At 39.7% G+C, this 14033-nt stretch overlaps 1 protein-coding gene and 1 pseudogene across 1 annotated transcript in view; one reads left to right on the forward strand and one right to left on the reverse strand.

Moving 5' to 3' along the window:
- The first annotated feature begins 1919 nt into the window (after positions 1-1919).
- LOC150066673 (peptidyl-prolyl cis-trans isomerase FKBP3 pseudogene) lies at positions 1920-2640 on the forward strand (annotated as a pseudogene).
- A 4909-nt stretch (positions 2641-7549) lies between these two features.
- Frmd4b (FERM domain containing 4B) overlaps positions 7550-14033 on the reverse strand; it is a 132308-nt gene continuing 125824 nt past the window's right edge. Inside the window, exons 22-23 of the mRNA XM_090323916.1 lie at positions 12798-12930; positions 7550-8690 (exon numbers count right to left, since the gene is read on the reverse strand). Of these exons, the coding sequence (XP_090180042.1) occupies positions 8570-8690; positions 12798-12930 (254 nt within the window). The 3' untranslated portion in view covers positions 7550-8569. The remainder of the gene's footprint in view (positions 8691-12797; positions 12931-14033) is intronic.

Genomic DNA, 14033 nt, shown 5'->3' on the forward strand with positions numbered 1-14033 from the left:
ATTAATGCCCTTTGTTATTCCTGATCCATGCTCAGTACAGAAATGGCAGGCCTAATCCAGCAAAGCCAGGCTATTTTGAAATTGTGAGATCTATTTATTAAAATGTCAGGTTCTCAGGGCAATGAAGCTGAGTTGGAGAGTTCAGTGAAATAAGAGACACACATGGGCCAGATATGCACTAAAAACTCTATTTCAAATAAAAATTGAGCCAGGCATTCTTTATTTGCTAAACATAGCGTCAGTAAACTCTAATATAATACCAGTAGAATTGCATCCTGAGATAGAACTTAGCCTGAATCATCTTATTAAGAAAGCATGAATAAGAGAAATGGGTAAAAATATGCATTTGAGGAAGCAGAGCTATGGCTCAAGTGATAGAGTACTAGTCTTGAGCAAAAAAAAGCTTAGGGACAATGCCTAGGCCCTGAGTTCAAGTCCCAGGACTGGCAAAGACCAAAATAATAAGAACAACAACAAAAAAAGCATGTACTTGAGGGCTGGGAGTGTAGCTCAGTGGTAGAGTGTTTGTCCAGCATGCATCAGGCCCTGGATAAACCCCCCGGGGGGGGGGGGACACTGTCCTCACAATCCTTTATAAAAGTGTGTGCTCCAAAAAATGGAATCACTCCAAAACTAATCTCCAAAGAAACAACCATCCCATTAAAAGATGGGCCAAAGACTTAAAGAGAGTCTTCTCTGAAGAAGAAACAAAAATAGCCTATAAACACACGAAGAAATGCTCAACATCTCTGGTCATAAAAGAAATGCAAATCAAAACAACTCTAAGATTCCACCTCTCTCCAGTGAGAATGGCCAGGATCAAGAAATCTAATAACAACAGATGCTGGGGGGGATGTGGCCAGGAGGGATCACTACTACCCTGTGGTGGGAGTGCAAACTCATTCAACCACTATAGAAAGCAGTATGGCAGTGCCTCAAAAGAGTAAACATAGAACTCTCCTATGACCCAGCAATTCCACTGTTTGGCATTTACCCAATCGTCCAGAAACAAGGACAGACTAAATCCACTAGCACAGTGATGTTCATTGCAGCTCTATTTACCATAGCAAAGATATGGAACCAACCCAGATGTCCCTCAGTTGATGAGTGGATCAACAAGATGTGTTATTTATACACAATGGAATTCTATGCTGCTGTCAGAAAGAATGACATCGCCCCATTTGTTCGGAAATGGAAAGACTTAGAAAAAATCATATTCAGTGAAGTAAGCCAGATTCAAAGGAACATAGGCCCAATAATCTCCCTCATTTGTCACAATCAGTAGAAACCTTAGGATCTCCTAGCAGAGATTTACAATAGAGCAAAACCTAGACACATAAGGCCATATAGTATGACACTAATTGAAAGGACCTTCAGGATATAGAAACAAAAGCCATATAATGAGTGATTATTGTCCTTAATGTACTATGTTATCTCTCATCTCTCTTGCTGTCCCTTGGTTATCTCATATTGTTACAATATTCTACCTTGTTATCTGATATATTGTACATGTGCTTATTTGGTTATTTGAAATCGGATAAGGGAAAACAAGATGAGGGGCCGGAGTGGGGGGAGGGAAATGGGGACCAAGAGATGAAAAAAGGGTATCAATGTTTGTGAAGTAATGTTCTTTCTCTATCTGGTGAATATAATGTAATCCTTCTATTAATTACAATAAAGAAAGGGGGGAAAAAAGTGTGAGCTCTACAAGCATTCTCATAAGGGTGTAGCCTGTGGCTAATTATGTGGTCTCTACCAGTGTATGAGAGCATTTCCTGGACTCTCTGTGTGCAGTGTTTGTTCTCTCCTGGTAGTTGAGTTAGCACAGAGCAAGACAATGCCAAGTCTGTGACAAAATCCTGTATAAAATTTGATAGCAGGCGGGCCAGCTTTAGAAAGCTAAGCGCCAGCGGGGGAAGATGGAGGCCACCGTGCCACAGCGGGCATGGACCATGGAACAGTTACTCAGCGAGCAGCTGCCCAAGAAGGACATTATCAAGTTTCTGCAGGATAACGGTTCAGATTCATTTCTGGCAGAGCATAAATTATTAGGAAACATTAAAAATGTAGCCGAGACAGCTAATAAAGACCATTTGGTTACAGCCTATAACCATTTTTTTGAAAGTAAGCGTTTCAAAGGTACTAGAAGTATAAGTGTCTGAGCAAGTGAAAAATGTGAAGCTTAATGAAAATAAACCCAAAGAAACCAAGTCTGAAGAGACTCTGGATGAGGGTCCACCAATATATACAAAATCTGTTCTAAAAAAGGGAGATAAAACGAACTTTCCCAAAAAGGGAGATGTTCACTGCTGGTATACGGGAACATTACAGGACAGAACTGTTTTTCATACTAATATTCAAACAAGTTCAAAGAAGAAGAAAAGGGCCAAACCATTAAGTTTTAAGGTTGGACTAGGTAAAGTTATCAGAGGGTGGGATGAAGCCCTTTTGAGTATGAATAAAGGAGAAAAGGCTCGACAGAAGATTGAACCAGAATGGGCCTATGGAAAGAAAGGACAGCCTGATGCCAAAATTCCACCAAATGCAAAACTCATTTTTGAAGTGGAATTAGTGGACATCGATTTAAAAACCAGTGCTTCAGCTCTGAAGAAATCAAGCAATGATGGGACTTGGCCTTAAAATTCAGGTTGGAATAGTCAACTGGAAAACCCAAGGAGTTAAGACATGTTTATACTTGAGAGCAGTTTTTGAGAAATGCAATCCCATGTATCTAAACTATTCTGGTATAGCTGTGTAAAATACTGGTTGAGTATTTTTTCCTTTTACTTCACATTGTAATCTAAAAGCCTCAATAAAAAGTTACCAACTGTCTTAAAAACGTTTTTGATATCAGTCACAATCTTGATGTTTTGTCTATCATGAATTTCATTTTGATGACTTGTTTTCCTAAAAGATGGCATTGTTGTTTATCTTGTCACATTGTTTTTCACCTTAAAAGGTACCTCCTTCCCTTTACATCAATCTTTTCTTTAATATTCAATGATGATTAAATATTAGTATGGCTGAGTGCCAGGTCCTCAGGAGTAGATAATTCTGTCTACTCAGGAAGCTGAGATTTGAGGATCACGACTCAAAGCCAGGAAAGTCTGTGAGACTCTTATCTCCAGTTAACCACCAATAAAACAAACCAAACAAGACACACACCAAAAAAAAAAAAAAGCCCAAAATTAAGCTGTGGCTTAAGTCTTGAGCAAAACAGCTCAGGGACAATGTCTAGCCACAGGACTGGTGCGCTCTCTCTCTCTCTCTCTCTCTCTCTCTCTCTCTCTCTCCCTCTCTCTCTCTCTCTCTCTCTCTCTCGTATTTACTTATTGTGGTGCAACTGTATGCTAGGAAAGAATCATTTTCCCAGTCCTATTTTTGAGATAGGGCCTCAGTTAATTTTGCCTAAACTGGCCCTGAACCAAAGCACTGTGAGCCTATTTTTACCTCCTCAATTACTGAAATATGTTATTAATACTTAAATATTATTAGCATATATATTTGGTATGTTAAATATTTTGTATTAACCCTCTATCTTCCTATTCTGCTTCCTTGTAGTACAATAATGACAAAATTTTTGAGGGGTTAGTGCCAGGGGTTGAACCTAGGCCTTTGTGTAGATTTTCAACCATTTGAGACATGACTCTAACCCCAGACACTGAAAATTTTTAAGGACTTTCTTTGTCTCTGGCATTGTGTTAAGCTCCTAAATAAAACAGGGAAGTGTACTGAATTCTCATAATTCCAAGTGATTGCTAGCATTATTTCTATCTTACTTACAATGTATATGATATTTGAATTATCACAAGGACTTTGCAAAATGTTTCAGCTCAATCAGACGGTGAGTACCATGCATCTCGATCAATGCCACCTTTTCCATCATTCTCCCCATCTCTTCTAACCCACCCGTAAAAATGGTATTTAATAATGTAAACTAACTCCTCAGGAAGACACCTGGTAAGTAGAATTGTTGGGAATTAGAAACTGACCTTTTTTTTTTTTTTGGTGGTGGGAAGTACAGAATACTAAAACTTGTTTGCTCAGGTAGTATTGAGGGTAAGTCATGATTTCAGCTGGGATCCTGCCTGTAATAACCCATGAAGGCCTCTAGGTGTCCTCATTAACTGGTATTCTAGGTCTGAGAACTCTAGCCTCTAGAAAACTGTAAGGAAGGTTTTCATAGGCAAGCTCTTCCATAACTTCAGCATATCTCGATTGCTTAACAGACCATGTCCTGTATTAAAGATTTTGTTTCATGTCCTGTTTGAATTTTGTTAAGGCTACCTTAAATGTCCTATATTCACTTCTTGAAAAATTACATGATTGTATGATTTGTGTGTGTGCATGCATGTGCGCGCATGCTGGGCTTGCACTAAGAGTCTGTGTGCTCTCCTTTAGCTTTTTCACTCTACCACTGAGCTACAGTTTCACTTTCTTATTTTGGAAATAAGAGTCTCATGGACCTTCCTGCTTAGACTAGTTTCAACTGGTAATCCTCAGATCTCAATCTCCTGATCATAGCTAGAATTTAGAAATGTATGAGCCACTGGCACAAAGCAATTATAGAGCTATTTTTCATATGTAACCCTTACCTTGCATTTTTCATTTGCTCAATCGGTTCACTGGCTGGCTTGTTTGTGTTCTTATGCACATTAAAAAAAAAGACAGGAACTTGTCTTTAAGCCAACAAGGGAGGAACCCAAAATACCCAATTTAAGGTAGTGTTTACTCTCAAGCTCTTAGAGTCAACCCTGTCCTGGCCTTGCTGAAGAACTATGGCTGGGGCCCCAGAAAAACACCCTCATCAGACTCTTTCAGGCACTGTAGAGAGGAAGGGATTCACATTTTACAATATATCTCTGCCTTGCACTCTTGAATGTGTGAATTGGAATCTAAGGCCTGCAGCTACAGATTCAGACAAAAAGACTTCATCTTCCTAAGCTTTTGTTGGGGTAGTTAATAATGGCAAACTTGGGAGAAAAAATCCTTGAGCCTTTTACAGTACCTAAGATGAGTCAGACCTAAGTGATGATACTTTTATTTCAGCACTGACATTTCCTTGGCTAAAGGAATACTGTGAGAATCCTTAGCACCTGGACTTTGGAGATCCTGAAGAGAGGTCCACATTTCTTACTCCCTTTCTCCCTGCAGGAAGTAGTTTCGTAGTTTCATAGGATCTTGGTGTTATATAGTGCTGTGCTGGTTGCATGTATAATCTTGCACAACCCACACAGGTTCATTGTGAGATGGAGACTAAGGAGAAAACGGAAGGCTGGAGGGGTTGTGTGTCAGGCAGGTTGCCCTAGTTTATATGAGCTATAAGTAGGAAGGCTGGACTTGTTTCAAGCCTGACAGTCTCCAGGTTGGCTGACTTCAAAGCTCATATCTTTAACCACTACTTTATGAAGAGGCCATGTCTTCCCAGACACCCACCACCAAAATCCCTATAAGGCTGAGCTGGTGGAAATTGAAAGGCTACTAGAAGTAACAGCGCTTTTTAGCCTGGAGCTGGAACCACCAGCTTCCCCAGCGAGAGCTTTCTCACACTCCGCCTTCCCAGCTTTTGATCTCACCAAGCCAAGGAGAAGGCAACAAAGAGAATGCTTCCACAGATCAGGGCTGTGTGTGTGTGTGTGTGTGTGTGTGTGTGTGTGTGTGTGTGTGTGTGTGTGCTGGCAAGGTCATTTGCTGCCTTGGGAAACTTCTAAGTACACACCGCAAATACTAAGGCTTGTTGCTGGCAAAGATAATCCCAGACCAGTGGCTGGTTCCTGGTCTTTCATCTGAGAAGCTGTCTCCAAGTCACACCCTGATAAGAAAGGCTGATTTCTGCAGCTCCCCCTTGCTTTAGGCTGTCTCCACTGCTCTTTTCTCCAGGCTTACTTCCACCCTTGTGACCTTTCAGCCCTTTCCAGAATTGCCCTTAGGCTCCTTTCCTCCCTCCCTCTCTTCTCCTTCTCTTCTTTCTTCCTCTCCTCTCCTTACCTCTTCTCTCCTCTCCTTGCCGCTCCTCTCTCTTCCCTTGTCTCTCCTTCCCTTCTTTTCCTGCCGGGGTTGGCTTTAAACCCTGATCCTTAGATCTCAGCCTTTTGAGCAGCTAGGATTGCAGTGTCCAGTCTGAGAGGCAAGTTCTACTTACCTCTCAAAGTTATACCTGCAATTCTGGGTATACCATTTTTTTTTTTGAACAAGAGAAGGTTATTTTCACGTAAGATATATGTATAGAAACATTCACTTAAGTTCTTCTACACATCACTTCCTGCCCTGTCCTTTCCACTAGACAGGATATTAAAAGATGGCAGATTACACAGATTGCTTGCCGGTCTGAGAAACCAGGATGAATTATTTGTTGCAAATAAGTAACATTCCCAAGATTAGGAAACCTAAAAAGTCTTTGCCAGTCATTCTCCACAAAGCAATAAAATGCTGTTTCATCTATTCTAGGACAACTATATTCTAGGACAAGGCATTGTTTTACTTATCACAAAGAAAGAAAACAATGCCAATTCAATGAAGACAGGCCATCAGTCAAAAGATAAAGCCCATTTTTAGATGAACATATAAATATGGTGCATCTTGGAATCAATAAAATATGGTGATACTATAAAAATTTGAAATCTTGTTCAACCTATTACTTGAAATAGAGTAGTAAGTCAACTGGCTTCATATGCGTGCTACACACAAACAAGAATACATAAACAGTTTCAGCAACACACCTTTAGTTTATTGACCTACGTAAAAAAATAATAGGTCTTAAAAAATCAGAACAGTAAAAGAATATGTAAAAGAGTATTTGTTTCCAAGACGCTATACAAATATGCAAAAAGGAATAAGTTATTTTTTTCCTTATGTTTTCTTTTCTCCAAATCCCCCCACTTCATTTCTAATGATACAAATGGCTAAGGACCAGTTTAACAAATCATTTTTATGGATATAGTACATGCTTTGGAATATAGATAGAAAATGTGCCAAAAAAGTTGGTCAGAAACTTCTCTATTCACAATATGAACAAGAAACTTGTACAAAAGGGTAAGGGAGAGAGCACCTTTCATAGAATTGTGAAGCAGAATAAAGATGACAGAGAACAATCTGGAAATCCTTTGTTCTAAAAGCAAGACCTGTAGCGAATTATTCTTCCAAGAAAAGTATGAGGTAGTTTTGGCCTCATAATTCAATCTATTGTAGCTTGAAGTCATTTTTTTTAAATGCCAATTTGTTGTTGTTTTTGTTTTTGTTACTTGGTCATTCAGAACTACAAGTAGAATCCAATGGGCTTAATTCCCTAGAGTTCACCATTGTAAGGCACAAAATTCTTCTACAATGAGGTGGCTTTGATTTTTGCTGTTGTTTGGGGTCTTTTGTGTCTTACCTCAAAAGACATTTTAAAACTCACTATTATAAAAAAAAAAAAAAAACAACTTTCAACATTAAGCTTATCGCGTGTGTGTGTGTGTGTGTGTGTGTGTGTGTGTGTGTGTGTGTGTGTGTGTGCGCGCGCGCGCGCGCGCGCGCATGTGCGCTGACACGGGCTTGAACTTAGGGTCTAGGTGCTATCCTTAAGCTTTGTTTCACTGAAGGCTGGTGACTTTTTTTGGTGGTTAATTGGAGATCAGACTCTCATCAACTTTCATGTTTAGTTTGGCTTTGAACCTCCATCTTTGGACATCTCACCCTCCTGTGTAACGAACATTACAGACAGAAGTCACCAGTGCCCAGCTAGCCTATCACTTTAAATGGCAAGCAAGGTGGAGAGTTATCAGCCTGAACAGTTGTTCATCACGCAAGCAACAGAGAAAGAAAACAGGAGCTCAGTGACCTTGTACCTTAGAGAGATCTGGAAGCAGAGTTTGTCTATTATTCAGTGGGCTGCTTCATTTTCCTATACGATTACCATAAAATTATATTACAGAATGCTACAGGACCAAATCTTGTCTAGAACCCATCTTACACTGTTTATTTTTTAAAAAATCACTCTTTGTCATATCCTAAAAACATTTACACTCATTCAGAATTTCATGAAAATCCAACTTCTCTTCAAGTAATTTTCCAATACTGTCTAAATTGTCACATCTGTGCAGAAATGCCCCCATGCTGTCCTTGGTCAGCTTAACAATTCAAACCTCGTGGGAGCTCCACATAGGAGCTTCTCATTTTCTTCCTTTCGCCACTCTCAGCTGTGCTCTGAACTCTCCGCTGTCTTCTTGTCCAGTGGGACCAACTCCCTGAATGACTGTTCACAGTTTTGAAGTTTGCCTTCAGCCATATTGATTTCCTTCCAAAGTGCTTGCTTTGGAGAAAGGTTTCCTGCCGAGTCCTCTCTTGACAATGGTCCCACATGGGGTCAGATCTTGGTGGTAAGTTGGTGCCTGGAGATGGAAAGTCAGGTCCTCATTCAGGGCCAATATGGGGCTTAGAGTGTGATTCCCTTCTAGGGCCATGTGAATCTCCTCTTCACACTTTGATACTTTTAGGGTGCTAAAGCCAACAGCCTTCTGGGAAGACAAATCCCTTGTGCAAGGCACACCAGTGTGAGAACGCAGTGTTTGGTCACGAGGTCTCATTGTATTCAGACCAATGTTCCAGGCTTTGAGTCTTCGTGCCAAAAGAGCCTCTGTTCACTACTCTCCAGGCTGTCTTCCAACTGGTTTCCATCTGTACTGTCCAGTTGACTGGCCTCTGTGTATTGTCTAGAAAAGGAAAGCAGACAAGTTACTTCTTGTGGCCATTCTTTTCTGCTTCATTACAAAGAGGTTAGTAGAAAGCACTGTTAAGAACAATTTTCCAAAATTTAAAGATGAAGCTAAAATTTAAAGATGAGTGCAGTCTTTTACCATGTCCTAATGTCTAAAGGGCCTAGAAAGGGATTGTCTTATTCATGTAATACTCCAAGGAAGAGGGGGTGGCCTTTGTGTATAACTGAACATACTTCTGGTGAGCCTAGATTATATTAAGTTCTATGCTAATTTTTGGGGGGGGGGGTCTTGAAGAAAAACCAAAGGACTTGTGAGAAACAGAAAAGGTTATAGGCTATAGTCCCGTTGCCCCATAAGACATTAAGCAGTTTGGTACCTAATTTAGTATTCCAACATTTTCTTTTTTCTTATCTGGAATTCTCTTTTAAATCAGCATAATCCAACTGTGACTTCCTTATTAGTATATGTACTAAATATTTTGACACAACGGTTTTTAAATTTGAGAATCTTGTAAAAATATTTGTTTTCCCATTTTGAGCCATAGTGTCACTTTGGATTTCTGGTTACCTAGTGATAAGAGTTTCATGGACTTTCCTGCCTGGGGCTGGCTTTGAACCACAATCTTCAGATCTCAGCCCCCTGACAAGGTGGGATTATAGAAGTAAGTCACTGGCATCCAGGAAGATGTATTCTTATGGCAGCATGTTAAGCATTATTCAAGGTAAGGGAATACATATGCTTTCCCCAGGGACAAGGGAAAGGGTTTAAAGGCAACACAGGCCCCTGGGTATCCCAAGGGCTTGTAGGTGAAGTATAAACATGCTATGACAGCACAGTTAAAAATGGCGAGCATACTTGGACGATCTATTCAAATGAGCATAACCTGTTATACAAACCAATTTGGTAAGCCAAATTGCATTACTATAACTATAGGTTAAAGTAGGTTAGATAGTTAGTAGATTCCTATTTTAAACTTCAAAAGCTTTTAGTAGAAGTGTTAAAGGGTCTTTAGGAGAAGAGCCAGGGAATAAATACTATAAAACTCCAGGGTTTTTAGCATTTTCATGGGACTCAAAAGTAAAGACAGATTTCCCAACTTCACAATGCAGTCAGAGCAAGCAAACTCCTGGTATGCAAGAAGCAACACACGAATCTGATGACTATACTTACTACAGCTGGCTACACTTAGCAAAAGGGAATTTAAAACTGATCTCATTTCTGGAGACACAACCATTCTCCTGGTCAGAAGCAGGTTCTGCCTAATAACCGGTAAAGTTAGAAGAGAAGAGGGAAGAGGAAAGGGAAAAGGAAACAGGAATTGAAAGAAAAAAAGTTATTTGAAAATAGATGTAGCAGAGCCAAGAATCTCACTGCATGGTATAACAACGTAAGAGACTTCAACATTTCTACTTTGGAAAAGTTCATTCCAATGGAAAATTGATTAATGGTCCTGGGGTGAAAATTTGATGCTGCTACAAATGTGTAGCTTGCCTAGTCACTTTGGAAAAGAGAATCTCTACATAATATATACTTGCTTTAGTTAATTCGGATAACACACTGACATGTAGCTGAAGATTTAAAACCTTTATCAGTATCCTGAAGCTTTTTTCTTCTTTAAAAGAATGTTTACATAAATACAATGGAAGCAATTTCTGAAAGAATTTCTCAAGATTTATAAGCAACTGATTCTATTTGTTAAGAAATTAAGTTAAAATGATCAGTCTGTATTATAATTAAATGAAATCTTCCAGAAGCAAATGGAAGAGGTTCTTCCATACTTCTGTGCCTGGGACAAATCTATCTGAAAGCAAGAACTTAAAATATTACACTTTGCAACTTCACCCATTGTCTACCTTTAGAATGTATTCTAAGCAAATAATCTGGAATTCAGACCAATATTGTCCACAGAGATGTAGCACTACTAACAGTTAAAAAAAAAAAAAAAAAAAAAGGAAAACCTGAACTCCATCAGTTGTTCATGCCTGGGGGAGCTTTTATACAAAGTCTGGGCTATATAAAGTAAGGTCTAAAGAGTAAAAAAAAAAAAAAAAAATGCTACAGAGCAATCTGTTATTGCCATGATATGGAAATTCAAAGATAAGGATATAGAATTTCATACACAATATAGAATATAAAAATTATATCTACACTATCATTATGACCATGTTAAAAATGGATATAGACAGCACGGCTCTGGTCGCCTCACACCTGTAATCCTAGCTACTTAATGAACCCCAGATTTGAAGATTGAGACAGACAAATACACGAGATTATTATCTGAAACTAACCCACCAAATGCTGAATGTGGAGGGGTCAAGTACCAACCTTGAGCAAAAAAGGCCAAATGAGAATGCAAAGCTCTAAGTTCAAGGCTCAGTACTGGACACACACAGACAAATGGGAGGAGAAATTCAAAGCATTAATAGTTGCTTTCTCTGGAGGAATTATGATTACACTGTCATCTTATGTATTTCTTTGTTATTTCTCAAATCTTCCACCATAATAGGCCTGTGCATGATCATACACATGTGTACACACTAGGGATCTTTAAAGAAAGTAGAACTTCTTGTACATGTTCCCACTGAAATCAGTCTATCAAGCTATCTTAGACTACCTTAAATATATAGGCAACCAAATTTTCTCAAAAAAAAAAGACTCGTTCATTAAACATGTCATTTGAAATATGATGTAAAAATCAATAATAAATTCTTTAATAAAAAATAAAAAAGAAGTTGAGCACTTCCTGAGTTCAATGAGAGCAGTGATAAGACCTGAGCATCTTATGTACTAGGCGACAAAAGGCAATGGAAAACTGTACCCACAGAAAGTTTACAAATGCACTGCACAAAATGACTAAACCTACTCAAAAGATCCAGCCCAGACTTGGGGGCCAGTCATTTGGGCACTTTTCTAATCTCATTTTCAAGCACTATTTACACAAGTCCAAACCATCTGACAATCTGAAGTGTATTTTCACTCCAAGTCTATTTTGAGAATACCCTTTGTGGAGTTGAGACAATTGGCTTAATATTTCCAGCCAAGAAAAACTCCCACTGAATGTGAGGAATGAAAACAAGGCTCTTTTTTTTTTTTTCCCCAATTTACTTGTCACCCTGCCAGCTTTCAGGACTGCTAATCTAACTGCTAATCTTTCCAATTCACCAGCCTAGACACCTGTGTCTCTGCTAGTCTCCTCTACCTGAAGGAGTCATCTGCGTTGAACAAGTCACAATTCAGTTTTCCTAAAAGAATACCAGAATGCTGTACTTCTTGGCAACATGGATGTTGCCAAGAACTTATTTTGTGAGAAAGGAAGAATGACCTCATGGAACTTAATTCTTCCTTTGCCTTAAGAAGAACTGGGGATGGTGGGGGGGGGGGTGTGATCCTGAAATATATAGCAATTCAGAGTTCGTCAGTTAAGAATTTCCCTTTAACACATTATTCCTGTAACGTTTACAAAGAAGTACTTATAAAGACAAGAAGGACAGCTGGCTGCGTTTGTTGCTTCTTAACAAACAAGGTCAGACACACAAGGTAGCACATGGCTGGATTGAGATCCACCAACTGTCCCTGAGCAGCTTTGGAATGAATGGTCTTGCAGGATAGACACTTTTTTTCCCCTCCAAGGTTGCAAAAAAAGAAGAAAAAGAAAAGAAACACTGAAATAGACATTATCAATAATACTGTATCAAGTACTGTCTCAAAAAGATGAAAGGAAGCACACAGAGAAAAGCCCCTTGGAGACAGAATTTAATGCAGACTCTGAAAACAGTGGAATTTGAATGTGCTAGATGAAACTTTTTCTTTAAGGCCATTCTATTTTGGGCTTTGCTGGATTTACTGCTGTCTCTCACTATTTAGCTTTGACTTCATAGCATAGAAACAGCCTGAACTAACATGTAGATGAGTGAGTGTGGACGTTTTCCAATGAAATTTTATTTCCCAAACCAGGAGGCAGCTGGGTTTGTCCTGAATGCTGTAGTTTGCCAACCTCTGAGCTAGAGATGGCTTAACATTCATAATTGAAGGGAGGATTTCTGAATTTTTTTTCTTTCCAGAGAAGACCAAGATTGTTAGAATTTGAGCACTGCTTCTCACCTGCTTGGAGAGGGTAGGGGATTATACAGAGTGCTGTAGCAGCCGGTGTAAGGAGAATATCCTGGGGGCTCATATTCAGACAGCCCTATGGTTAACTGAGTCCTCCAGTTCCCAGAAGCATTTGTAGAAGACACTAGAATAAAAACAGGAAGAAAAACGGAATTAGTTGAAATACCCAGAGCGAACACTGTATAGGTCATTTAGATATGTATTATAATCAGCAGGGCGTGGAGTAACTATTAAAGAGTTCAAGCTTAATTTTCTTGTTTGTTGGTGCTGGGGACAGAATCTAGTGCTTAAATTCTTAGAGCTACACTCCCAGCCAAGCTAAGATTTAGAATCCAGTGATAGCTTACTTCATCTAGTTTGGTTTAAGGCCCAAATTATCTTGGGCAGATAGGTAGCCAAAGGCAATCTTAGGATTAGAGCTTGGGCTCAAGTGATTGGGAATCTACCTAGCAAGCAAAAGATCCTGAGATCTAAGCCTTACACAACCTCCACTAACTAGCCAACAACAAAAATTCAAAAACAACCTATACAACATGGGTTCCTAGCGAGATGAAGGTTTCTTTCTTTCTTTTTTTTTTTTCTTTGTCTTAAAAACAAATGGGGGTGCGGCAGGGAGAAACAACTCAGGAAGAAGAGACTTAGTTTTACGGAAGGGCAGTTGTAGAGCAGGATAAGGGCAGAACTACAGGGCGCAAGTCTGATGAAAGCCACACTGGGCGTTTGCTGTCCCCTGTAAAACCAGTCCTGCTCCATGCCTGCAACACACCGATGGCAGCAATGCCATGAGAGTTGTCCAACAGTCACAAAACCAGCTCTGTTTCCAATCCTTCCTTCTTTGCTCCAGTTCCTGATTCTGGCCTCCAAAGCCCTTATCACCAGGGGCCACAGACTTCAAAAGTCAGCTGTGGTTCTGGGTACATGTGTTGTTTGTGAACAGATGAGGGACCCTGCTGAGCTCCAACAAGAGGCTCTGAGGCTGGGTGGATAAAATCAGAGCTGGGGCAGAATAACCACTCAACCACCTTCTAGTATTTCTCTGAGCCGGAGACACTTGGGTGGCAAAATGAGGATAATAACACATCTAAAGATGGTACTCACCCTATAGAACTGTCCCACACATGAGATGGGAGAATACATTAAGAACAAAAGATACCATGTAAGATATAGCCAGCTGCCAGTATCCATTGGTTGTCATCATTGCTAAAACGGAGTCACCAGGCAAGCCCT

The sequence above is a fragment of the Megascapheus bottae genome, chromosome 2 (genome assembly GCF_031878675.1).
Source record: "Megascapheus bottae isolate mThoBot1 chromosome 2, mThoBot2.hap1, whole genome shotgun sequence".
NCBI classification, from domain to species: Eukaryota; Metazoa; Chordata; class Mammalia; order Rodentia; family Geomyidae; genus Megascapheus; species Megascapheus bottae.